The sequence below is a fragment of the Xyrauchen texanus genome, chromosome 25 (assembly GCF_025860055.1).
Source record: "Xyrauchen texanus isolate HMW12.3.18 chromosome 25, RBS_HiC_50CHRs, whole genome shotgun sequence".
Lineage (NCBI taxonomy): Eukaryota > Metazoa > Chordata > Actinopteri > Cypriniformes > Catostomidae > Xyrauchen > Xyrauchen texanus.
This window is the reverse complement of record NC_068300.1, coordinates 33,235,190-33,262,342: the sequence shown is the minus strand read 5'-3', so window position 1 is coordinate 33,262,342 and position 27,153 is coordinate 33,235,190. Positions and strand designations below refer to the sequence as shown.

Sequence of the window (27,153 nt, the reverse complement as noted above, 5' to 3'; positions counted from 1 at the left end):
AACACCTCAGCAGTGCCACAGGCTGATAGCATCCATGCCACGCCGCATTGAGGCAGTAATTAATGCAAAAGGGGCCCAAACCAAGTACTGAGTACATATGCATGATTATACTTTTCAGAGGGCCGACATTTCTGTATTTAAAATCCTTTTTTTATTGATTTCATGTAATATTCTAATTTTCTGAGATTCTGAATTTGGGGTTTTCATAAGCTGTAAGCCATAATCATAAAAATGATATCAAATAAAGGCTTGAAATATCTTACTTTGCTTGTAATGAATCTATATAATATATTAGTTTCACCTTTTAAGTTGAATTACTGAAATTAATGAACTTTTGCACGATATTCTAATTTTTCGAGTTTCACCTGTATATGATTTTGACACTCAATATTGTTTTGAAATATATTGAATAAATTGAAATGTATTACAAAATAATTATAATATTAAAGGATTAAAGAATATACTTGACTAAACTCACATAGGTAATTAACCTAATAGATTGTAACATATCATGTTCAGCATGTTTTTTATCTGGCTGAGGTCACTGGTTTCTGAACTACCTCTTCCAGCCACAAAAGTAGTGTAGCTGTCTTACCCATGATGCTGTGTGACACGTTCCTCGCTGACAGGATGTGTTATCTGACCATGCGTTCAGACCAGAGGCGGCGAGAGCATAAAAATTCGCTCTGGCTACCCTGCCAACAACGCTATCGAAGATTCGTGGACGCTCTGATGTAGTTGAAATAGGCGGCAATGTTCGTTCAGAATACTTGGTATTGTGAACTATATTTAAAGGGGCTGCAAAACGTCCAGACATGTTGACCGGTATATTTTTGCCGACATATCATAAGTAGCGCCCTGCGATGGACTGGCGACCTGTCCAGGGTGTCCCCCGCCTTTCGCTCAATGTTAGCTGGGATAGGCTCCAGCCCCCCGCGACCCTGTACACAGGATAAGCGGTTGACGATGGATGGATGGATGGATTATATAATATTATATAAACCATAATATCCACTTCATCAACTCACCTGTCACACAAACAATTTCAGACACCTTTGTCCACACATTGTTTTTATTTTTTTATTTAAATCCCTGTAAGCAAACAGGGACAGATCATACTGTATATTATGGGGAAACCGCCATGGCAATAATCCGTTTCTCCTCCATTTTGTTTTCGGAACTAATGTTTGGTGGGAACCAAAGTTTACACTGTTGTGTTCTCTAGACTTTGCTAGAGCGGAGCACTTCTATACTCCAATAGGTTGCATCTGAACCGCGTCAAAGCTCATTACCATGATATTGCCCGCACTTGAACTTTCCTCACACGCCCACACCGCCCAAGACGTGCCGCCCACGGTCATGTCGCTTCTCGCCACTGAGACGCTGTCTGAAATAGAAAATGAATGACTTCCAGTCGATTTGATGCTCTCGACACCCCTGGTCTGAACGCACCATGAGGGCTACTGAGAACCGCGTCCTTGATGGATTTTGAAAATATTCTCATGCCATCTTGATGAATGTGCAGGCGTCATATAGATGTTCATGGGTTATGTGCTGATAGTTTGTAATGTTCACATTTGACATTGGTGCTCAAACACTAGCTATCTCTGTATTAATTGTGTTAATGTTTTTTGTGGAATGTATCTGTGAGGAAGAAGGGTAGAAATAATGACCTTAGCACTTGGCAAGACCCTGGAAGCTGTTTTCACCACCTCAGTCAAAGCTTTAGCGACATCCACTTTTCTGGTGCCAGAATTTCCTCACAGTCCTCCCTGGGAACAGCCGTCTCTGGTCGAGGTGGTTGCTGTTAGAGTCATAGAGGATGACAATGTTGTCCTTTCTTGTCAGTTCTCTGTTGGCTGGTGTTGTGGTAGGTGGATGGCTCTGCCCACTGCTGCTGCCTTTCCTCTTGAGGTTCAGTGAAGCCTGAGGGGTTGTAGGGGTGGAGGTGCTGTAAGTATGTGTGCTGGCACAATACTGATGTTGTGCCATATTTGTGAAGTTTGTTGTGTTCTTGTGTAGCTGGATTCTCATCTCCTCCAGCTGTCTCTCTAGCTCCTGGCTGTGCTGTTATCTTCTTAACGCCTCGTCTTTCACACTCTTCAACTCCTGACGCAGTTCTTGGTTGGTCTCCTCCAGCTGTCTGACAGCGGAGCAGAACTGCTGAAGTAGTTGCATACAAGGGTGGCTAGCCTGGTTTTGAAGCTGGCAGAGGCGGCTGATAGTTTCCTCTTTTAACAGGAAGTAATCCTACTCCAGCTCAGCGATGCTGTCTATCAGGACCTTAATCTTGGGAGAGACAGGAGTGTCATTGTGTCTTCGTGTTAGAGGGGTGCTCGAGTAGGGGCTGTTTCTGGTAGCACTGGGCACAACTTCTGCACTACTCTTAACCTGAGGATCTGACATTAGGTTCTGAACCTCTGTCTTAAAGTGTCTGAAATTCATTAAGGCTGGACTCTGGCCTCTGGACCATGACTGTACTGTTGTGAGAATGGTTCACAGTCAGCTTTATCTCTTCTTCGCCTTCTAGATTGTGTTGTCTGCATTTGCTGATGCCCCCTTTTCTGCTACAGGTCATGGTAGAGTAGAGGGTGGTGTTTCAGGCTGATGGGGTTTCAGTAAAGAAGAGCAGGTTACTAATGTTGTCTAATGCTCCACTTTAGTCAGAGAAAAGCACCTCTGGGTTCTCTCGTTAGACCATCTCTTTTATATTCTTCTTTTTTTTTACTAGATTTAACTTCTGCTGGATAAATTATCTCCAGCTCCTCTTGATGCCCATGATGTCAACAACAGTTTTAACTGCCATGGAATCTTAGCTTGGCTCGCAGTTGGCTTGGTGTGTATTTTTAGGATGGTTTTAGATGTTTTAGAGGTCTTACTCAAATAATCTTATGCCTCTAGTGTTCTTAATATAGTATCCCATTATTTAAACAATGTTTGTGTCGTAATCTCTGCCAAAAAATGTATGTTATATCAGGAGCTCATCTCTCTTGCTGGCAGTTGCCAATGGAACTCTCTCTCTCTTACCCAAGAGGGGTTTGGGTTAGTTAAGCATAACTATTAGTCTTGCTCATACTTGGGGTTATTGATTTGAGCAAACTCTAACCATAAGTATTTTAGTATTTTAGTATAACTAAAATTTGCACCATTTGTGCTATGGACATGAATGATACTTTAAATCGTGTTGAGTAATCATGTGTCATTTTTATTTCTTAGTGGAGGCAATAATTAAGCCTATCAATCAAGCTAGCAAACAAACACACTTTAACATCTAACTAATCTTGAAATCCTCTGTTCTGTTCATTGTAATATAATTAAACAATACATAACTTGGAAAACACTTGGGGCTTTATGCAGTAATGATGAGCATCGCTCCTAATTTACAGAACAAACATGTTCTCAATTCAAAGTGTATCTCTGGTTATCTTCAGAGGATGGTAATTGCCCTACACAAATTCCAGCAAATACACAACACTGTTGTGTATTTGTTTACACAAACCATTTAACCCACAGTGCATCTCTCCATTAAAGAGCATTACACGCTATTTCAATGCTGCCTGCCTCATAATTCACATGATTAAGAGCAATTGTGAATGCAATTAATTTTATATGACAAACCTTTCCCTTGACAACACTTCATTCAGCAAGTACATCACATGTCAGCATCAACATGGCAGGGTACCAATTAAATCTGGTACAATTCTGAAATGAGTTTATAAAGAGATTTTTGTCATATTTATAAAGGGGCATAGGTGGCTGAGATATATACACCAGTGCTGTAATGCAGTGCAAAGTGAAGAGGGCAGAGAAAGAGAGAGAGAGATGAATTATAATTAGCAGGTCTAATTAGAAGCTAGCAGACACTAATGAAGAAGGATTAAGTGCTGTTATCATCAAGGACTCTGTATTAATGCTCTTATTTAATACAAGCAGTCCACATGTTCGTCACGGCGATAAACTGGACTGAAATAGCTCTCATTCTCTCTTTGTGCTACAGTATTTAGCTCGAGCTTTAACAGAATTGAACATAAGAGAGTTAGCCTGTGCTCTTCTACTGATAGGTGAATCAGCCATTTTGTCAGGTCACTGCTGTTCATTAGTATCACCCTGTAAATACAGATTTGTGATACAACCCCAATTCCAAAAAAGTTGGGACAATATGAAAAATGTAAATAAAAACAAAAAGCAGTGATTTGTAAATTATGTTCACCCTTTGCTAAATTGAAAGCACTACAACTACACATTATATGATGTTTTACCTTGTGAATTTCATTGTTTTTTTTAAATGTACAGTAATTTCAAATCAGATGATTGGAACACGCTCCAAAACAGTTGGCACAGTCGAGTGTTTACCACTGTGAAACACCATTTGTTCTAATTACACTTGGTTAATGGTCTAATAACAGCATTTGGGCACTGAAGTTTGTTAAGTTTAGAAAGTGGAATTTTCCCTCATTCATCCATTATTGCAGGTCTTTAGCTGCACAATTGTACAGAGTCTCCGTTGCCATATGGTGTGCTTCATAATGCACCATACATTCTCAATTGCAGACAGGTCAGGACTGCAGGCAGGTCAATCAAGCACCCACATTCTGTGCTTACACAGACATGCACTTGTTATCCAGGCAGTATGTTGTTTGAAGTTGTCCTGCTGGAAAATGCAGGGATGTCCCTGGAAAAGACGGTGCTGGTTGGCAGTATATGTTGCTCCAAAATATGTACATATCTGTCTGCATTCATGGTGTTCTCACAGATGTGTGAGTTACTCATTCCATGGGCACTGACACACCACTGGCCCATACAGACACTGACTTTTGGGCCTGACGCTAATAACAGCTTGGATGGCCCTTTTCCTCTTTGGTCCAGAGAACACAGCGGCTTTGTTTTTCATGTTGAAATGTGACTCTTCAGACCAAAAACACAGTTTCACTGTTCTACTTTCTATCTCAGATGAGACCGAGCCCAGAGAAGTCAGCAGTGCTTCTGGACAATGTTGATGTAGGGCTTCTGCTTTGCACAGTAAAGTCTTAACTTGCATCTGTGGATGCAGCGGCGAGTGGTGTTGACTAACAAAGGTTTACTAAATTACACCTGCTAATTATATCCCAAACCCATGTTCATGATATCCATTACAGATGAATGATGTTTTTTAACACAGTGATGTCTGAGGTATCGTCAATCCCGCACATTCAGAAGTAGTTTTCATCTTGCCCTTTACGCACCAAGATTTGACTAGATTTCTTGAATCTTTTAATAATATTGTGCACTGTAGAGGCTGAAATGCTGAAAATCCTTCCATTTTGTCTTTGGGGAACATTGTTCTCAAAGTGCTGGATTATTTGCTGAAGCATCTGTTGGCAAATTGACAAGTCTTGAATGATCCTTGCTCTTGAAGTTTTTGGAGGCTCCTTATACAGTATTATTACGCAATTGCCTCACCTGTTTAACATCTCCTGTTTCACATCGCCTTCTCATTTCAACTCGTCAAATTGTTATTAAATTACCCGTCTCAACTTTTTTGTAGCATGTTGCAATCATCTGATTTGAAAATACTGTGCATTTAAAAAAAGAAAAATTTAATTCACAAGGTTAAACATCATATAATGTGTAGTTGTAGTGCTTTCAATATAGCAAATGGTGAATATAATTTACAAATCACTCCTTTTTGTTTTTATTTAAATTTTTCATATTGTCCCATCTGTTTTGGAATTTTTGTTGTAGATTGAAAGGCTGTTGATTGAGTTTAATCATTCATTATTAATCTCTGCTTTATTGTGTCATTGCAGTATATTTTATTAAATATCTGGGGCTGAGTGAATATCTATCTGTTGGTTTTAAAATTACGACATTATATTATTACTCATGAGTCATACCTCCTAAAAACCAACTATCCTCAGAGCACTCAATACTTAATATAGATTGAATGATGAGAGAATATGAAAATTATCTCATTCTGTACTCACCTCCATGTCCTCACAGATGTATATGACTTTCTGTCTTCTGTGGAACACAAACGAAGATATTTAGAAAAACATTTTAGCTTTGCAGGCTCTTACAATGCAAGAGTATGGTGACCAAACCTTTGAAGCTCAAAAAAGCACACAAAAGTAAAATATATGGCTCCAGTGGTTAAATCTATATCTTAAGAAGCAATATGATAGATGTGGGTGAGAAACAGATAAATATCTATGTCCTTTTTTACTATTAGTACTCCTCCCTGCCCAGTAGCTGGCAATATGCATGGAGAATGTGAATAGACAAAAACAAAAGAATGTGTAAAAAAGGATTTAAATATTGATGTTTTTCTCAACCACACTTATCATATCACTTCTGAAGATATGGATTTGACCACTGGAGTTGTATGGATTACTTTTATGCTGCATTTATGTGCTTTTTGGGGTTTTAAAGTTCTGGTCACCATTCACATGCATTGTATGGACCTACAGTGCTGAAATATTCTTCTAAAAATCTTCATTTGTGTTCTGCAGAAGAAAGAAAGTCATACACATCTGAGATGGCATGAGGGTGAGTAAATGATGAGAGGATATGTGGATGAACTATCCCTTTAATTTAATTAAAAAACTAAATAAAATAAAATAAACAGAAATATACATATGTATCTTTAAACAAAACATAGTCATATCTCCTGGCAGATGAAAACCATTCATTTGAAAAATATTCTCTCTTATAAGGTTATACAGATGTGTCAGTTTGCAATGTGTGATTCAGTGACTTTGTTTGCTTGTTCTGTTTATTAAGAAGTAGTGTGTGATTCATAAATGTGTTTTGTGTTTAAACACACACACACACACACATGCCCAGACTGTCTGGGTGGCAGTTCTTAATGTAGCATGATAAGAAGAGCAAATGGACAAAGTTAATTAAAAAGATAGGCCAGACAATTTGACAGTTCCTCATTTTCTTTTTTTTTCCTTTCTGCCTCTCTGACAATAACAAAGACACGGTCTGTTAAACTTCTCACAGCAGCAACTGTAGCGTTCTTTCTGAAAATTCATGGCAGAATAATTGTGGGATTAAACGTGAATTCAGATGGGTTAAGTTGACAATTCCAGTTGGCTTTGCAGTCATAGATAGATGTATGTAGTGTGTTTGGCCTGTCGTCATTTGTAGGTCTGTGTGGAGATGTATTTGAGTGTGTATGTGTGTGTTTGTGTTAAATCAATACATCTCTGCCCCAGACGGCCACAGTCCATCAGGGTCTCCACACACAGAACCTCCTGTTATCTAAGTTTTATCTTGTTTGGTGGTCTTTTACTCAAACCACTTTACAACACATACTTAATGCCCGTTCATGAAAGGCAGTATTTGGTTAGTGGTAAATGTGTAGTTGACGTGAAATACATGTAGGAAGTTGACATGTCCTGCGCTGTGACATACTAGTCTCTAAGAAGGGCCATTATTTTAACTCATTTTGGGTAGATAAATGTACCCTAAGGACCTATTGTGTACCTTTAAAGGGTACTTAAAAGGTATTTTTCTGTTAGAACTTTTGGAAACTACATTTAGCTAATTCTGGTATAATTAGAAAGCTTGCCGTTTTTATGAGCTCATAAAAATAGAGAGGACGTGGAATATTGTGCTTTTTCACAACACTAGACCTCTTAAAATGAACTACTGAAGGCAAAATTATAAATGCAAATGGCAAAATAAATAAATAAACAAACATAAACATTCAGGTACAAATAAAAGTCCATATAGATGTCATGCTTATGTGTCAAATATCCAAATACAATTCTTGCTTAATTGAAAGAAAGAAAGAAAGAAAGAAAGAAAGAAAGAAAGAAAGAAAGAAAGAAAGAAAGAAAGAAAGAAAGAAAGAAAGAAAGAAAGAAAAGAAAAACAGGTTTGGACAAGCAGCTCATTTAAATGTCAAAAGAAGAAATGATTATTCTGATCTGCTACAGATCTGAGCATGAATGCAACATAAATCCTTGTTTTCCCTTCTTCACATGCAACACAGCAAATAAATGCAAACAAATACAAATCACATCCATCTGCGTGCAGAAATCATTGCTACAGTATGTAAATATAAGTGCAGTTTTGCTGCAAATGAAACAGCAGCTATTGCAATGATTCATCTAAATTTAAATCTAGCTGGCTTTCATTTAAAACTCATGTAAATATAAATAGCAGTGCGCTTTCATTTGAGGTGCTTGTTAATATAATGTAATGTAAATGAATGTGCCCGTATGCAGAGCAGTGTGGTTGGTGAAGCATAAACAGGGCGCAGATGGGACCCTTGTCCTCAGTTCTGTTACGGCGTGATGCTCCGTTAACCCTTTCTAGGAGATGGGACAGGGTGAGAGGGACAATAAATTGAAACCAGTAAAGCTCAAGGTTAGAATACATCAATCCTAAGAGGCTAGATGCCAAAGATGAGTGGGAATGGAATTATAGAGAGAGAGAGAGAGAGAGAGAGAGAGAGAGAGAGAGAGAGAGAGAGAGACTGGTAGGGGGAGAAGCAAAGTAAGGAAAGTGGAGTGCACATGAGCGACTGCAACCGTGAGAGAGAAACAGAGAGGGAGGGATATAGCTACAGCGCAGTGACCTACAGAGACTGATGAGTGAGTGCAGTGTGTGGAAAAGAGGAGTGTTACCACAGTATCTTGTTATCAAGAATTGCATTAAGATGGTCCCGTAGCTCTTACACTCCATATCTGGATATTTCTACCTCCATGTGGGATGAACAGCTGTGCTGAGCGAGACAGAGGCATCTGACATCGACATCATGAGGTACTCACAGAACGGAGGGAATGAGATAGTATGAGAGACATGTGTTTGAAAGCAGATAGAGATAGAGTGGTGATAATGATAACAAGAGGTAGATACAGTGCAAGACGGTGAGAGAAGAGAAAAGGAGAGAGATTTAAAATAGTATGGGATGAGTGGAGAGAGGTGTTTTCCTGGAAGTTAAGTTGGGGGTTTGTGCCTCTGTTGAGGGACTGGACATTAACCCAGATTCTGCTCAATTGAGGCTAGTAAGTTTGTTTTTGTTGGGAGTGGTGGTCTTTCTCTTTATCCATATTTGTATGATTTCTGTTGGTTTGTACTATTTTTTTTGCATGTTAACTCTTCGATTCAAGCTTTAAATGTACATTTACATTCAAATTCAATTGAGTTTCAATTTGAGTTTCATTTAAATCCAAGTCAAAATTCAATTTCAAATTCTAATAAGTCAAATTCGAATTTACGTTTACTTTCAAATTTAAATGTCAAATTCAAATTTGCATTTAAATTCAATTTAAAATCAAATAAGTTAAATTCAAATTTACATTTACATTGAAATTCAATTGAGTTCAATTTAGATTTACTTTTAAATCCAAGTCAAAATTCTATTTCAAGTTCAAATTTAAATGTCAAATTCAAATTTAGATTTAAATCCAAATCCAGTTACAAATTCAATTTCAAATTCATATTTAAATAAGTCAAATTCATATTTACATTTAAATCCATATCCAGACACAATACAGTTTCAGATATGGTTAAAAAAAAATCAGATTACATCAGATTGTTTGTTATTTCTTTTAAATGTATTTTTTAATTTCACTACCTTCAACAGCTTTTATCAGTTTATACTGTCTGTTTTGATAATGTTGCTCTGGCATTAAAAAGCTTCACAATTTCTATTCCAACAGTGATTGCTCAGTATATCCTGTTCTTTTGTATAGTATAGCTCCTGTCTTTATAGTCCTCGTGAGGACTGTCGATAGAGAAGTGGCTCTCGGTCTCGCTCTCGGTTGGTTATGAGTCGGGCGTATCCGTATATTGTATTTCGACAAAAGCAGCCCCAGTGTGAAATCTCTAGGAATGCAGACACTGTAAATTGTGCAGAAAAGAAAGCCGAGAGGGGAGAGAGAGATACATATTCAAGGGAATGAGAGTACACGTGAATGTATGATGGACTTTGCTATAGCTCCAGTATTCTTTTATCCATTGTGAAAATAGTCATCCTAAATAAGGTCTACAAAAGACATGTCACTTGTCTGCTCTGGAATAACACTTGAACCACTTGAGAATCTTCTTAGATTCAAGTGTCCTGAGGACCATCTCAGATTAATTAATATCTTGCTATATTATATGATAGACGAATAAAAACAGACAGAAATCAACAAATTAACGTTTAAATGTCAGTGAACTGTTTGTACCTGGAAGTTCCTTAAGCTAATTTCATCCATACCATATAATAAGAGAGACAAAGACCTCATAGAGCGAAAATTAAATAATGTAAATGACTAATCGCAAGCTAACTATTACACTCTGTCATGTGCTTCATTATTGCCCAGAATCCATTCAAATATAATGTTTTCCAGTCATTCTAGATATAATTATGTTATAGGGACCTTGATGGCCCAGATCCAACCTGCCAAATGTCAGTGTGACGTGTCATAATAATTCTTTCCCTGCTGACCATTTTTCTGATGGTGCTGAAGGGTCTTTCCAATCATTGTGCTGGAATGACATGCAGCCCAACGGAGAGTAAGTGTTTCCTCACAGAGAATTATTTTCGTCAATACTCTATTGGTGTTGTGGAGAATAACATTATTTTACGCATTCTGCATCGGTTGATTTTATTTGACAGGTAAATTGTGTTCTGTGAACTGTATTTGATTGCAAACATATTATATGCTGCTTTTTCAGTATGTGGATTCATGTGTTTTTCATGAGGGATTGAGTTAGTGTTTGTGTGGCTGTGTTAGTCTCTCTGAGGGTTTAAAGGGTTTGTGTTGCATTTCCTTAGAGACCTGTGTCTATTTGCTCCACTCCCCAACACTTTTTTCTCACTTTGTTTTTTCATTCTTCTTTTTAAATGCTTTGTGGGAGGCATAATACCGACTTGGCATGAGAATACTGCAAGATTACCTGATTTTAAGCACTCTGCTGGCAATTACACAAGGAAACACATTACAGGTGTCAGTTTTGTAGGCTAATGCATAAATGGAAATATGCTTGTCGTCAACATACTTAGAGATGATTAATAAGTTGTTTAACCACATCAAATCAAATTAACAGTGATGATTTAATCTCCTTCACTGTAAATGTGAGTAGTTTAACTTTTGAAAGTACAGTCTGTCATGTAGTTCTGTGTTGAAGAGTAATTAAAGAAATACTGCCATCTGTGTGTCGATGCAAGATGTTGGAGCAGTCTGTTTTATGAGTTAGTTCAGGCAGTTTGAGTAAGCATAGATTGACATCTGTGTGCTGTTGTATTAAAAAAAAGAGAACGTTTACTTTACAGACTCTCTGAGGGACTGAACAAGTATGTATTTTGTTTTTATTGAAGTGGGGTCACTACGGCTCAGTGTGTGCAAGTGTGCAAACAACTAAACCACGACTCCAGCCACTTAATAATATATGAATTAATAATTAATTGCGTCTACTTATTGCATTGTTATATGTGTTGTCTTAGCACACAATTCACTAAAGGAATTAAGCAAATTCAGTAACGGAGCAAACCCGCTTAAAATATCTCTTCCTAATGTAATTTGCATTAACCAATTCCCGAACTTACGGGTCAGTTCTGTGTGCTAGGTTGTGGAGAACGCAGTAGACTGTTTAACCGGCTCTCATTCTGGGTCTGCGCTGCTTTTAAAGCTAAAAAGCAGTGGACTGTACTTAAAAAACGATCTGGCATATTTGAAGTAACTGTACAGACTCACCACTGCAGCTCAGGGACATTTAACAAATTACTGCTGCCATCATCACTAGAAAATGTACACAAACATTACTTAAAATAAAATTCCATATACTGCCTGTTTTCCGCAAGTGGTAAAAGCACAACATTAAGCCTTGTTCGCTCCAAATCCATGCTGATTTTTTGAGACGAACTTCTGACGGAAGGTCTATTCATATTGAGTCTGTAGAGAATATAACAAATAACTGTTTCACCCCCTGTACAGTAGGTGGTGCTGTTAATGTTCTACAAACATTTATACCAGTCTGCTGCCCTGCTCAGCTTTCAATGCTGGAGATCAATATATCGAATGCTGTTAAAGCATTTATTTATCTAATTTGGCATAACTGTTTCATTGTGTTCTTTCCATGCTGTTGATGCATTTTGAGGAGTGTATAATCTGTTGTTATTGTATGCGAGTGAAACACATTCTCTTTATATTGGCTAATGTCTGGATTAATAACTAGATAATATAACACAAGGTACAGTAATATAAATACATGTGGAATATTGTACATTATTCCACATGTATTTATATCATTAAAATATGCTGCAATATTTTCTTATATTATCCGTGCAATAAAAATAGCAGTGTGGTTCAGCAATTCATTTGTCTACAGTACAAGAGAGCCTTTTTTATGGGATATTTTACTACCAGTTTGGTGCAAACAAATTGCTGAAGCTTGCTGCTAATTTTAATGCTGTGAGTGTATAACAGGCGCAGTGATATACTGAATAATGTACATTAAGACAATATACCATAAGCAGACTTTCAAAAACAGAAAATGCTTATGTTTGCAGTACCAAAGGGTTCATGAGCTGTAACTATTTATTTAAAAAAAAAAAATATATATATATATATATATATATATATATATATATATATATCATTTTCAGGGGTGTGTATCAGCTGCGTATCCTATGCCGCTGTTTGCCAGTTTATAAGCGCCACCAACAAGGTGGATTGAGCAGCTGCAGTGACTCTGGAAAATGATAAAAGCTCTTGATCAGTCAGTTTTCATCACAGTCTGAAGAAGAAGAAAAAACGGACCAAAAAAAAAAAAAACGTGTAATGTATGTGTAACTTATATGTATCTTATGTGTATTTCAGTACTACACTCAAATTACAATTGTCATATACTTTGCATATGTTGTACTTGCTATCAATGTTGTTTCTTCGTCAAATAGCAATGTCAATCACTTAAACATCAGTGCCACCTTGAGTAAGAAAAAACATGATTATTATGTATGCATATACGCATATAAAACACTGATAATTCATCACTGTTGATAATTCATTGTTGCACATATAATCAACATGATATAGTATTTATTTGTATGAATCTTGTACTCATTTATCTTGTAATAGGCCTACACACAGAAATTAATATCCTGTGATTATAAACTTAAATACATATGAAATAATTATAAAAAAATAAAAAAAAGATCATTTATGGAAGTGCAATTTTGGAATTTTTTGTATGTCACTATTTATAAGAGATAGACTGAAGAATACTGAAGAGTTTTGGGCACAACTCCAAAAAATGGATGAGCTACAGGGGGTGGAATGAGGTCCGGGGTCTCTAAAGACATGAGGTATGCGTTTAAGGGTTAACTCGTTAAATCAACAGCAAATGAATTTGACTTTTTTTTTCACTTAAATGCAGCATGCAAAGGTGTCTGTTTAGTGATTTCACCCCAGAAGGTTTTGCTTAAAATTGGCAGTATATTGTCAAATGTATGACATCATTTCCTCCTCTGTGTATCTAGTCAACAACACCTACAGTCTCGCATGCATACACACTTTGTAGCAGAAGGCAAAGCGAGCAACATGAGTTGCTTTGATACAGAAGCTGGAATATCAGGACAAAGAGAATTACAATATTAAAGAGTCACTGTCTTGTGATAATTCTGTGAAAGTGATGTTCTCTGCATGGGTTTGTCTTTTGAATCAGAGCTTAGAAACATTTCTCAAAGCCGAAACATCCTCACGTTCTCCACCTTAAACTGCACTTCTTCAACTCAGCCTGATTCCTCACTGTCTGACTCTCCTCCATGTGTTTATCCTTTCCTGTTTAACCCCCCTGGTTCCAGATAAGATCCTGCTGTGTGTGTGGGGTGTGTATTTAGCTCATGGTGGGTAGCAGTGTGTGGGGTTTTATTTTCAAGCACAGATTAGCAGATGAGAAGGGGATTCCATCCTGTTAAATTATTCATGCTTAAGAAATGATTACAGGGCATGAAACAGCATTGTCTCTCAATAAAAGCCTTACCCTAGACACCCTGTGTGTGTGTGTGCATATTCACCCCAGATGATCCTAATTCTGTAATTGAACCAGTTTCAGATTATATGGCAAGCATAATGCAAACTCAGAGAGACACGGCTTATTCTTAACAGTTCATCATCTCTCATGACGGGAGATTCGGGGTTTGATATCACCTGTGCCGTATGATGAACACTAGGCTTGAGATCGTTGCCTTATTTACGCATTGATAATCAGAACATTTTCCCGATTATTACTAACATATATCAGCATTTATATAAAGATAAAAAGGAAAGTGTGATATAAAAAGGGCTGTTTGTTACACAATAACCCCCTTTCACACGTCCACGTGCTGCTAAGTGGAAGTCGTCATAGTTGGCTAAACTTGAATGGCGCTGAATGGGGGACCACATCTCATTACATTTTGCTGACCCGTTTGCTCCAAAGGCTAAAGAAAAAATCCACGATTACGCTTTCACAACTTTGCAAAAGAAGATCAAATATACAGCGCTGGATAACAGCAGTAAGAACAAAGAAACAGGCCACATTTCTTTAATTAAAATTGGAAATTTAAAAAAGGTTGCAACATTTACGTTGTTAAAGAAGGCACTTCTTATAAACGCATCATAACAGGACTGTGAAAAGGGTCTATAGTCTTTGTCTCTTCAGACATTTTACTCAACACAACTTTGGTAAAGCGTGAGTGGCAGGGAAAATTAAAGGGGACCGCACACCAGTCACATCTATTTTAATTTTATTCTAATTTGAATGTCGGCTAATGTTAATATATAGATATCTCAAAAATATTTAAATAAAATAACGTGCCGATCAATAATCGATAAATTGATTCTTATTATTGTATTTAAATCTTAAGTTATTGAAAGTACATTTTTAATGTGTGATAACTTGTGTGGTGTTTGCAACTGGAAAGGTTGAGTCACAATGCAAGGGTGTTGTGGGATGTTGCCTGGGCATTGCTAAGTGATTGTTAGCATGTTCTGGATGGTTTTTGTTTGGTTACTGGTTGAAAAAAGGAGCACTTGGTCAAAAGAGCCCACCGTTAAATCTCTATAATGTCCTGCTAATTAATAGCACACATCTCCTGAACAATCTGAGGTGTCTTTATACTGTGTGTGTGTGTGTGTGTGTGTGTGTGTGTGTGTGTGTGTGTGTGTGTGTGTGTGTGTGTGTGTGTGTGTGTGTGTGTGTGTGTGAGCGTGTATTTATCACTTTGTGGGGACCAAATGTCCCCAAAAGGATAGTAAAACCCGAAATTTTTGACCTTGTGGGGACATTTTGTCGGTCCCCATGAGGAAAACAGCTTATAAATCATACTAAATTATGTTTTTTGAAAATGTAAAAATGCAGAAAGTTTTCTGTGAGGGTTAGGTTTAGGGGTAGGGTTAGGTTTAGGGGATAGAATATAAAGTTTGTACAGTATAAAAACCATTATGTCTATGGAAAGTCCCCATAAAACATGGAAACACTACTGTGTGTGTGTGTGTGTGTATATATATCATGGAGGGCCAAACATGAAATAATTATATAAAATTAGAATATATAGTTATAAATCCTGAATATATATATAAATATAAATCAGAATATATCCGGAATATATACATTTAAATCAGAACATATACTTGTAAATCCTGAATATATAAAAATAAATCTGAATATTTATATATATATGCATATATATGTGTAGTGCTTTCAATAGCAAATGGTGAATATAATTTACAAATCACTCCTTTTTGTTTATATTAGCATTTTTCATACTGTTTTGGAATTGGGGTTGTAGATTGAAAGTATACAGTACTGTACTTAAGACACATTAGATTTTTCACAAAAACTTTTGCCGTAAAATGACTATTTATCAGATCTCAACATCATTGAGCATCTATAGCATTTGGTAAACTTTCTCATGGAGAAATTTCTTTGGCGACTTTTTAGTTTTCCATTAAGTTCAGTGTGAAAGATAGAATATTAGTCAAATTTAAGATAAAAATGCACATTAGTATAATAAAATGAGCCTTTAAATTGTGGATGTGTGCCAAGCACTCAGGGCAGGCCCGTGGATTTGTTGGGCCATAGGCAAAATCATGAAAATATGTCATACTTTTTCATAATAGCCTTAAGCTGCTGTGTCGCGTCAACGGACACATCCGGTGTAGACAGGGTGTTACAGCCCGTTCAGGCCAATCACATTATTGGGTGCCCCTGGTGGGTATAGGAGACATGATGTTCACATCGTTATGTCTTTTAGATTTCCCCCAATCTGAAATAATGTCTTTAAAATGTGAATATAATTTAACTTCAGTGAAACATTCTAATTTAGTTTCTCAGCCCTGTAGACAGCCCTACTGTGTTGTGGATGTTACAGTGTGTTCAGACGGGAACATTTACACTCCGTGTTTAGAGCAGGAACACTCTAATGAATACATGTCGTTTTATTACCCTTAGTCCCAAGTGAAGTGATATTTCTCTGCAAAGATGATGCAATATTCATGCAAAAGTTTATTGGAGTTCAGTTCAACATTGCTCTTCCTAATCTACTTTCTACTATCCCCACAGGTGCCTCACGGTGAGATCAGGGTAGTGTGAGCGAGAGCCCCGACAGGGTCATAGGTTGGGGTCAGAGGTCGTGGCCATGGCGACACAGGGGCTGGCGGCCCGGCTCTTCGTGCTGTTGGCCGTGGTTGCTGTGGCTCATGCCTCCATCTTCCTGTCCAATCAGAGGCTGAAACCTCGATCCCAGCGAGACCGTCGCAACATCCGTCCCAACATCATCCTCATCCTCACAGATGACCAGGACATTGAACTGGGTGTGTGCAAATTGAAAACACGTGTAGGATCATTAATGAGAAAATCATTAAATCATTAGTCGCAATGACCGTCTTTTAACAGTGCCTTAACCAAGTGAGAAGATGACATTAAGTGATGACCTGTGGTCAGTTACGTTGTTATCATTAACTACTTTGAGTTGTTATGACAGCCAACAACTGCACAAGTTGAGCCTGAACTCATTTTCACACTTACTAACACTTAAAATGTTGGATGTTCTCCATCTGGATATCTGGTTGCCAAGCAATTTACAGTGACTTACAGTGGCAAGAAAAAGTATGTGAACCCTTTGGACTTTGCTGGTTTTCTGCATTAATTGGTCATAAAGTGTGATCTCAACTTAATCAAAGTCACAGGTAAAGACAAACACAATGTGCTTAAGCTAACAACACACAAACAATTATAATATTTCATGTATTTGTTGAACACATCCCATTAAACATGAACAGTAAGTGAACCTCTAAGCTAAAGACGTCAATAAAAGTTCATTAGAGCCAGGAGTTGGCAAACTTGGCATCCAATTTATGAAACAAGTTTGGAGGTGTGGGTTATGGCTACTTTGACTTCTAAAAGGCACTCAGAATCTGCTGACATGGACCATGCTTTGCAAAAAAGAGATTTCAGAAGCCTTATGATCAATAATTGCAGCATTGCATAAAGCTGGAAAGGGTTACAAAGTTATCTTGAAGAGCTTTGATATTCATCTGTCCACAGTTAGACAAACTTAATTTTGTACTGTGGCTACACTCCCTAGAAGTGGCTGTCCACTAAATAATGTTTTTCATGGATCTGAATTAGCCATGCATATATATGTAGTAATTATACATACATATTATTAAAAAGGTCTTCATTCACAAAATACGACATCCACAATGGACAATTAGGCAAAGACGTGTGATGCAGCAGTTTCCTTCAGGATCAAAGTGCACATTTCATTTTTTCGGGCAACATCAAGTTGTGTAATTCAAAAATTATTCTGTGATAAACCCTTTGGCCTTTAGTTTCATGAAAAAAGTATCGGAACAAAATTAACCAGTTATAACCAGTTTCAGGATTTACAAATAAAGTTTTCACTCTGGAACAATTGAAAATCACTTTGTTCCAGTTTTCGGTTACGTTCTGCTAAAAGCTGCTGATTGTTTATATTAATTGTGGCAGTTTATTTTATTAGCAATTTCTTTTTCTTTACTTTAAATGAGTTTAAATGCTTTTGCGCTTATACAAAAAAACAAATATTGCTTTTATAAATATTTTCAGCAAAAAACACAGTATAAGATTTGTTTGTTTTAGATATCATTATAAGCTTGTTTTGAAATGTTGATGCGATGCAACCTTAATGATTAAAAAAATATAATTTCACAATGTCTCTTTCTCATTAATTAACTTCATATAAATAAATGAATAATCATGTATTACGTTTTTATGAGCTCAAACATTCAAATACAAAATTATTGAAAATGCCTATTTCTAATCCCAATGGCGAAGTACAGTGGACGGAGCATCATGATTTTGGGCTGTTTTGGTGCTTCGGGACCTGGACCATCATTGAGGGTAAAATGTATTCCCAAATTTATCAAGATATCCTGCAGGATAATGTCAGGGTGGATGTGCGTCAGCTGAAGATCAGTAGAAGTTGGATAATGCAGCAGGACAATGACCCAAAACATCAAAGTAAATCCACTACAGAATGACTTCAAAAACAGAAAATCCCCCTTTTGGAGCGGCTCAGTCAGAGCCCAGACCTTAAACCAATAGAGATGCTGTGGAATGACCTCAAGACAGCCGTTCACACCAGACATCCTAAGAATATGACTGAGCTGAAGCAGTTCTGTAAGAAAGAATAGTCCCGAATTTCTTCGGAACATTGTGTAGGTCTAATCCACAGCTACCAAGAATGCTTGGTTGATGTTATTGGGATATATTCAGTAAAGACGTAAAATATTATAATTGTTTGTGTTGTTAGCTGAAGCACATTGTATGTCTACACTTGTGACTTTGATGAAGATGAGAACAAATTGAATGATCAATTATTGCAGAAAACCAGCTAAGTCCAAAGGGTTCACATACTTTTATTTACAACTGTAATGTGGAATTCACTTTATATGTTAAAGTGCATATAACAGCTTCAAACATGAACTAACCTTTTTAGAATTATATATTTACCCTGTTTTATATTTTGTCTAACACAAAAGCCAGTATGTCCTGTAATCTGCAGTTCATGCTGTTATGAGTACACTATCATACACCCTGCCCATCTATGCCAAAGAACTGGCAAGTTAACAATTTATAAAGGTTTGGCACTAAATTGTCAAGAGGTGCAGGGATGGACTGGCCATAGGGAGCACTGGAACTTTTCCTGGTGGGCTGGTCGGTCGAGGAATGGGCAGAGTAGTGGGCCACCCCTTTCCCCATCGGACTGTGAAACAATCAAGGGTTAAACCTTTGCCCCACTCTTATTTAATAAGCATTGCCATTTTCGGTTGCGCATGTGTACATTTCATAAGAGCAAGTAGAAACGAGAATTCAACAAAAGAGCTGTAAAGCCTGGAAACCCATTAAGGATGAAGCTACGAGTTTTCTCCTTTGTAAATATGTTAGCTCTAATGATCTTTAAATGGAGGAAAAAGTTAATTCAGTAATTAATAGCCTGATCAAATATTCCCACTGTCTTTTATATCAGTCCCATGTTAACCTGTCACAATCAATTGGAGCACCATACACGTGCAGCTGATCAGATCGGCAGCTGCATTAAGACATGTGCTATGAATTATTTTTCTCTTCCTTATTCAGCCTTTGGTGGATTTACAACATATCTAACTTTGTCAAAACGCAAATGTTGCTCCTCTTCTCTCCTCTCCTCTGGAAAGCGCTTGTCCATGTGAATACTGATTTGCATTGTCCATCCATACTGACCATTGCATGTAAAGTGCACTGAGTTCTCTTACGAGAGGTTCTCTCGTATTGCGTAAGCTAGCTTACGCTACGGGAAAGATTAATCTTTTCTGAGATATTGAAGCCAAAAAATTATCCTTAATTTTGTATCATTTGTCAACGCAGTGCCGCAACTGCAGACCTTGAGCGGGCTAGCTAGCGAGCTCATTGGTTGCTCTGCGGCAACTGCTGCAGCCTATAGACGAACTTGCGTGAACTCGCGCCCAATGAGAGCGCCAGCGCTCACTGTCCCAAAGCCCGCCAGAATGGGCGTGGCTAGGGTGCATATAAGCGCAGTTCAGTAGTCTGGAACCCTGATTTTCATCTCTTCAGCGAAGCTCTTCGCATCTCTGAAACTGCAAGAAGCAGCGTCGCCGTTCGAGGGGCATCAAGCAAGCTTGGACAGCGCTCGAAGAAGCCGGCCGCCGCCACCTTCAGCCATCCTGCGAGCTACGCCATCCGGCGACGTATCCTTTTAAAGCAAACTAGTTCCTCAGTGAACTTCACAAAAAGCACGGCGTCTTTTTAAAGATGCCTCGCGCCTGCGGTTCATGCCGCACCCCTCTCAGCGCCGGAGACCGCCACATCATCTGCGCTCTCTGCCTGGGACTGGGGCATGCAGAGCTCGCCTTCGTTGAAGGCGGATGCGACCTCTGCGAGGAGCTTCCGATGTTGACCCTGCGGGCTCGACTCGAAGCGCTCAGGACCGAAGCCACCGCGCCGCCTTCTGTTTCGCCACGCCGGAAGAAGCGCCGCTCCCAAAGGCTGCCGGAACCGGGGTTAGAAGCGACTGTCTCGCCGGAGCCTCTCCCTCGAGCATCGCGTTCACCCTCCCCGCCCCCCTGGGATGCGCAGTTGCCACCGAGCGGCCGCATTGCTGCCACCTCGGAGAGCGAGGCGGAGGACAAGGGCTGCTGTTCCATCATGGCTTCGGACAGCGAGGAGTGGTCACAAGCCTCCTCATCGGCCCAGGAATCCAGCAGGACCCGCGCCGGAGTCGAAGGGGAACTGATACGCCTCCTCAAACAGGCCGTCGACCGCCTCGGGCTCGAGTGGTCACCGCCCCCTGAGCAGGCTCCCAACAGACTCGACGGCTGCTTTCTTCCTGCCGGAACTCCACGCCGAGCTCTCTAAATCGTGGAATGCGCCTCTCTCGACCAGGATTCGATCCCACGTCTCCACCTCTCTCGCTTCAGTGGACGGCGCCGCCGAGAAGGGCTACTCTTCCATCCCCCCGGTCAAGGATTCGGTAGCAGCACACCTTTGCCCGCCCTCCGCGAGATGGCGGTCTAAGCCAGTGCTCCCGTCTAAGGCCTGCAGAACTACTTCCGCCTGTGTTGGCCGCGCCTATTCTGCCGCCGGCCAAGCCGCATCTGCTCTGCATTCCATGGCCGTCTTGCAGATCCTCCAAGCAGACCTTCTTCGGGAATGGGATGAGAAAGGCAGGCACCCAGAGGCTGTTACAGATCTAAGGAGCGTGACGGACCTCGCCCTTCGCGCCACCAAAGCTGCAGCTCAAGCCCTAGGGAAGTGCATGGCCTCGCTGACTGTAACCGAGAGACACCTGTGGCTAACGCTAGCCGACATGGGAGAAGCTGAGCGCTCCACGTTCCTCAACGTGCCGCTCTCTCCGTCCGGTCTCTTCGGTTCCGCGGTAAGTGGCATTGTTGACCGTTTTTCGGAAGTCCAGAAAGCCACCCATGCCATGAATCTCTTCCTGCCTCGCCGCGCTAGCTCCTCTGCAGGCCGCCCACGTAACCAGCCTCCTGCACGAGGATCTTCACAGCGCCCAGCTCAACAAAGCCAGACTTCCCAGCGTCGACAGGGCGGCCGCCCCAGATCGCGCTCAGACAGCCGCCGCAGACCGCCGCCCCCGGGCCTCGGCCTAAGATTGCGCTGAAACCTGAACAACCGAAGTCCTCCTAGCTTTGTTGAAAAAGCGACGGCTCAGTCCGCCGCGGCGGACCACCGTCAAAGCTTAGCCCCTGTCAGTCCCCTTCTCTCAGGCTACTACAGTGGTGAATTCAGCAGCCAACAAGCCGGTGTTACTACCCGCTTGCCTGCACTCAAACGCCGTTTTCACGGCGACACAAAAAGATCTTGTAAAGAGCAAACATGTCTTATGTGTACAAAATGTGCCCACAATCCAGTGTTCACCCCTACACACAAGCATTACACTTTCCGTGTCCCTATCAGAGAGCAAACATGTCTTATGTGTAGAAAATGTGCCCACAATCCAGTGTTCACCCCTACACACAAGCATTACACTTCCCGTGTTCCTATCAGAGCACACTCACATAAAGCGGGCACAGCCCGCTCGAATGTTAGAGTCCACGAGCCCGTGCGCGCGTCCCCTCTCTGCCCGCTCTGTCACACGGCCAGCAAACACCTCTCTATGTGTAAGTCCCGTGCCCGTGACTATGCTCGCGCATCACTTAACAGATGTGACTCTTTCCCCATTCATCTCAATCGGGAAGTCACTCACAGAACAGCATGTCCCTGCTGTCTGCGAGCAGTCATGCATAAGCACAATAAGCGCGCTCACACATTCTGTTCAGCCCGCTGTGTACGGCAATCAGGCGACTCGGCCATTCACCCTCTAGCGTTACAGCTTCAAAGCGTGGGAAGCTATCCCAGGGATATGCAAATGGGTGTTAAGCACAATAAAACAGGGCTATTTGCTACAGTTCGATCGCCGCCCTCCCGCTTCAGGGCGTGCTCGAAACTACTGTGAACACGGAAGCAGCCTGCATGCTTCGTTCAGAAATAGCAAACCTTCTGTGCAAAAGGGCCATAGAGAGAGTGCCGCCTTCACTGAGCGAGTCGGGGTTTTACAGCCATTATTTTCTTGTCCCCAAGAAAGACGGCGGCCTCAGACCAATATTAGATCTCAGGGTTTTGAACAAGGTGCTTGCAAAAAGACCGTTCAAAATGCTTACAATCAGGAAACTCCTTGTGCATGTGCACCAGGGGGACTGGTTTATTTATCTCGATCTGAAAGATGCCTATTTTCAGATTCAGATAAATCCCCGTCACAGGCCATTCTTGAGATTCGCCTTCGACGGTCAGGTTTATCAATACACCGTCCTTCCGTTCGGCCTGTCCTTAGCACCCCGTACTTTCATGAAGTGCATGGATGCGGCGCTCGCACCCCTGCAGAGTCAGGGCTTGCAAATTCTGAACTATTTGGACGATTGGCTGATTTTGGCACAGTCACATACGGAGCTTCTGTCTCACAGGACAGTTCTCCTCAGTCATCTGAACAGTCTGGGTCTTGCAGTCAATTGGACCAAGAGGTCACTACAGCCCAGTCAGGCAATTTCCTTCCTTGGAATAGAACTAGACTCTGTGGCAATGACGGCTCGCTTATCTACACAGCGAGCGCGCCGTGTTCAGCGACTAGCCGCGTCATTTCAGATGAACAGCCTCACGCCTCTGAAAAATTTCAGAGAGTGTTAGGTTACATGGCCTCAGCCGCAGCAGTACTTCAGCTGGGTTTACTGTGCATGTGCCCGCTTCAGCATTGGCTAAACACCACAGGCCACAGGCCGCCAGCCGAACAGAGTGACTCAGACCTGTATATCAGCTCTGCAGCCTTGGACGGTGGCCGAATGGTATCAGCGGGGAGTGACGAAGGGAGCTGTATCTCGCCGAAAAGTCATCTCGACAGATGCGTCCAACACGAGTTGGGGCGCGGTCTGCGAGGGCTCGCCGGTTTTCGGCCTATGGTCAGTTCAGGAAAAGCTCCTTCACATAAATTGTCTGGAAATGATTGCGGTCGAATACGTGCTCGTGCGCTTCCTCCCGGTCATTCAGGGTCACCACGTCCTGGTCCGTTCGGACAACAGATCTGTGGTATCCTATCTAAACCGTCAGGGCGGTGTCAGATCCAGGAACCTCTTCCATCTGACAAAACGCATACTAAGTTGGTCCCAGGGCCACCTGCGCTCGCTGAGGGCGACACACGTGCCAGGCCACCTGAACCACGGCCCAGACAGACTGTCCAGAGACAATGTTCCCCCAGGGGAATGGTCCCTGCACGCTCAAACAGTCCAGAAATTATGGCAAATATTCGGCAGAGCAGAGATAGACCTCTTCGCGTCAGAAGAGAACTCTCACTGCCCAGTATTTTTCTCTAAAAGCGAGGACGCGCTGGCCCAACCGCCCGCTTTACGCCTTCCCTCCCATCTCGCTATTGCCACAGGTAATGCAGAGGATCAGGGAAACGCGTCACTCGGTGCTCCTCATAGCCCCGCGCTGGGAGAATCAGACATGGTTCCCGGAGCTTACGCAGCTGTCACTGACAGCCCGTGGCCCATCCCAGTGAGAGCAGATCTCCTCTCTCAAGCTCGCGGCACGATCTGGCATCCCCACCCAGAGCGCTGGGCGCTGCAGCGTGGGTGATCAACGACTACCCGTCGCTTTGCCAGAAGGAGTAATGAACACTATCATACATGCTAGAGCCCCTTCCACGAGAAGACTCTATGCGTCCAAATGGTCGGTGTTTTCAAAATGGTGCACCGACAGAGACCTGGACCCACGGACATGTGGGGTGTCGTCACTGCTCGTGTTTTTACAAGAGCTGTTGGATAAGGGCAGATCCCCATCCACGCTCAAAGTGTACGTGGCGGCCGTCGCGGCGTTCGCCGAACCCCTGCACGGCCAGTCACGGGAAAAAGCGAGCTGGTCATCCGCTTCCTCAGGGGAGCTAGAAGGATGAACCCCGCGCCCCCATCGGTTCCTATCTGGGATCTTTCTGTAGTTCTCGAAGCTATGAAAGCCCCCCCTTTCGAACCGCTTGAATCCGTGGATTTGAAATACCTTTCACTCAAAACCGTTTATCTGACTGCCCTGTCATCAGCTAAACGTGTGGGAGACCTTCACGCGCTGTCTGTCAGCGCTGCATGTATGGAGTTTGGACCAAGTGACTCCAAGGTCATTTTAAAGCCTAGACACGGCTATGTCCCCAAGGTGATCGGTACTCCTTTCAGAGCACAGATTATTTCCCTATCGGCTCTGCCAGCATCCGATAGCGAACGCGACACAAATCTCCTTTGCCCAGTCAGAGCACTGAGATTGTATACTGCGCGCTCCACCTCTTTCAGACGCGTTGAGCAGCTTTTCGTTTCGTTCGGAGGGCGCACCAAGGGTCTCGCCACCTCGAAACAGACACTGTCTAGATGGATAGTGGACGCTATTGCTGCCGCGTACGCGTCGAAAGACCTGCCATGCCCGTTAGGCATTAGGGCTCACTCCACCAGAGGCATGGCCTCCTCGTGGGCATGGTCCATCAGGATTTCCATTCAGGACATATGTGTGGCAGCGGGCTGGGCTTCCCCCTCCACCTTTGTCAGATTTTACAATCTGGAAGTGCCCGCTCTACAGGCAAAACTACTAGCGGTTTAATACGCTACAGCTCCCCTGGTGAGCTGCACTAATGGGACACATTCCACACAGACCGGCACCGCCGCTCTGTTTTTCCCTCCCCACTATGTGCTTATGTATCACACACACACTGACCCGCACTCTTGCCGGCCAAATATTATTTCCCCACTCACAAGGGCTCCTCCGGGTCCCCTCACCCCCCTGGGGCTCATGCAGTGGATGCTTGGCGCGCACGGCGTTGACAATGGGTTCCCGTAGCGTAAGCTAGCTTACGCAATACGAGAGAACCTCTCGTAAGAGAACGTCTCGGTTACCTACGTAACCTCGGTTCTCTCTAGATGAGGGAGCAGTATTGCGTAGCTGGCCGTGCTCGCGCCACGAGCGATTTTCGCTTCATTCAATGAAAACCAGGGTTCCAGCCTATGAACTGCACTTATATGCACCCTAGCCACGGCCATTCTGGCGGACTTTGGGACAGTGAGCGCGCGGGCGCCTCTCATTTGGCGCGAGTTCACGCAAGTTCGTCTATAGGCTGCAGCAGTTGCCGCAGAGCAACCAATGAGCTCGTTAGCTAGCCCGCTCAAGGTCTGCAGTTGCTGCACTGCGTTGACAAATGATACAAAATTAAGGATCATTTTTTGGCTTCAATATCTCAGAAAAGATGAATCTTTCCCGTAGCGTAAACTAGCTTACGCAATACTCGTTCCCTCATCTAGAGAGAACCGAGGTTACGTAGGTAACCGAGACGTTTTTCTTTGTTATTTTTTCCATGTAAAGGTGTGGATAAAGGCCATATCGAACCAGATTTCCTGTCTCCGGTCATATCAGTTATGCCCATCTGGCTGTAGTGTGTGTATGTGTATTTTTGAAATGGAAAATTGAAGAAAGACTGAAAGGTGACTTTCAGAGTGAAAACAGATGGTTTTGCAAAGAAAGATTATGTAACCAGTCACTAAATGCTCTGAAAATGTGCTGCGCCATGAGTATTTAAATAAACAGTTCACCCAAAAATGAAAATGCTGTCAATACTGACAATGGCAGTTTTATAGTGACCCACTTTATAGCTTAAAAAAGCACCCAAAAGTATCATAAAAGTAGTTTTTGTGGCGTGAGCATCTTATTGCAAGTTATCTAACGGTATTAAACCCATAATTCAAATGCAATACAAGTTATTGCATGGTGACCAAGCTCCCATGATGCATTAAAATTCACAATGCCACTGTCTAGTATTTCATGTTAGAGAAAAAGAAAGACCCTAGTTATCTGGGGCAATTAGTAGAGCATATTTGATGTATATTAGATATTTTCTTTCTTGTCTCACTCTCTGTCACTCTCTCACATTTAGGCTCCATGCAGGTCATGAATAAGACACGGCGGATCATGGAACAGGGTGGAACGCACTTCTCCAACGCCTTTGTCACCACACCTATGTGCTGTCCGTCACGCTCTTCCATGCTGACTGGGAAGTATGCCCACAACCACAACACCTACACCAACAACGAGAACTGCTCCTCGCCCTCCTGGCAGGCCCAACATGAGCCCCGCACCTTTGGAGTTTACCTCAACAACACCGGCTACAGGACAGGTGGAGACCATTCACACACTTGTGCCTACACAATGCATATACTTACTAAATCACCCTATTTGTGTCTCATGTAGTAGCATAGAGTATAGTGTAAGGCTTACAGAAGATTTAAGTAGATTCTAGAACAGTAGAGCAGAGCAGAGTAAGGGGACGTTCACACAAGCTACATATACATAGACACACTATACTGTAGAATAATGGTGTATAAGCTCTCCCTTGAAATAACCTGACATGAATGTTGAATTGACCTGTGTTATATAGAGTTATAAAACATCTCTCATTTCTGTGCTTTGAGAGCTGGTTCATTTGTCAGAGCTGAAAAACGTGTGTCTGTTGTGTTTTTTACTGACTTTTATCAGAGATTTGGTTTGACAGGCCCTCAGGTCACACACTCTCTCAAACTCACTCTCACAGACTCTTGCACGAACATTGACATAATCTGTCTCCAACAGATG

General features: G+C 41.6%; 1 protein-coding gene across 4 annotated transcripts in view; it reads left to right on the top strand.

Moving 5' to 3' along the window:
* Positions 1 to 27,153, top strand: part of LOC127619191 (extracellular sulfatase Sulf-2-like) — a 246,908-nt gene that overhangs the window by 161,292 nt on the left and 58,463 nt on the right. For all 4 annotated transcript variants that reach the window (XM_052091991.1, XM_052091992.1, XM_052091994.1 and 1 more), the window contains 2 exons: positions 16,528 to 16,778; positions 26,459 to 26,698. In XM_052091991.1, the coding sequence (XP_051947951.1) occupies positions 16,604 to 16,778; positions 26,459 to 26,698 (415 nt within the window). In that variant the 5' untranslated portion in view covers positions 16,528 to 16,603. The remainder of the gene's footprint in view (positions 1 to 16,527; positions 16,779 to 26,458; positions 26,699 to 27,153) is intronic.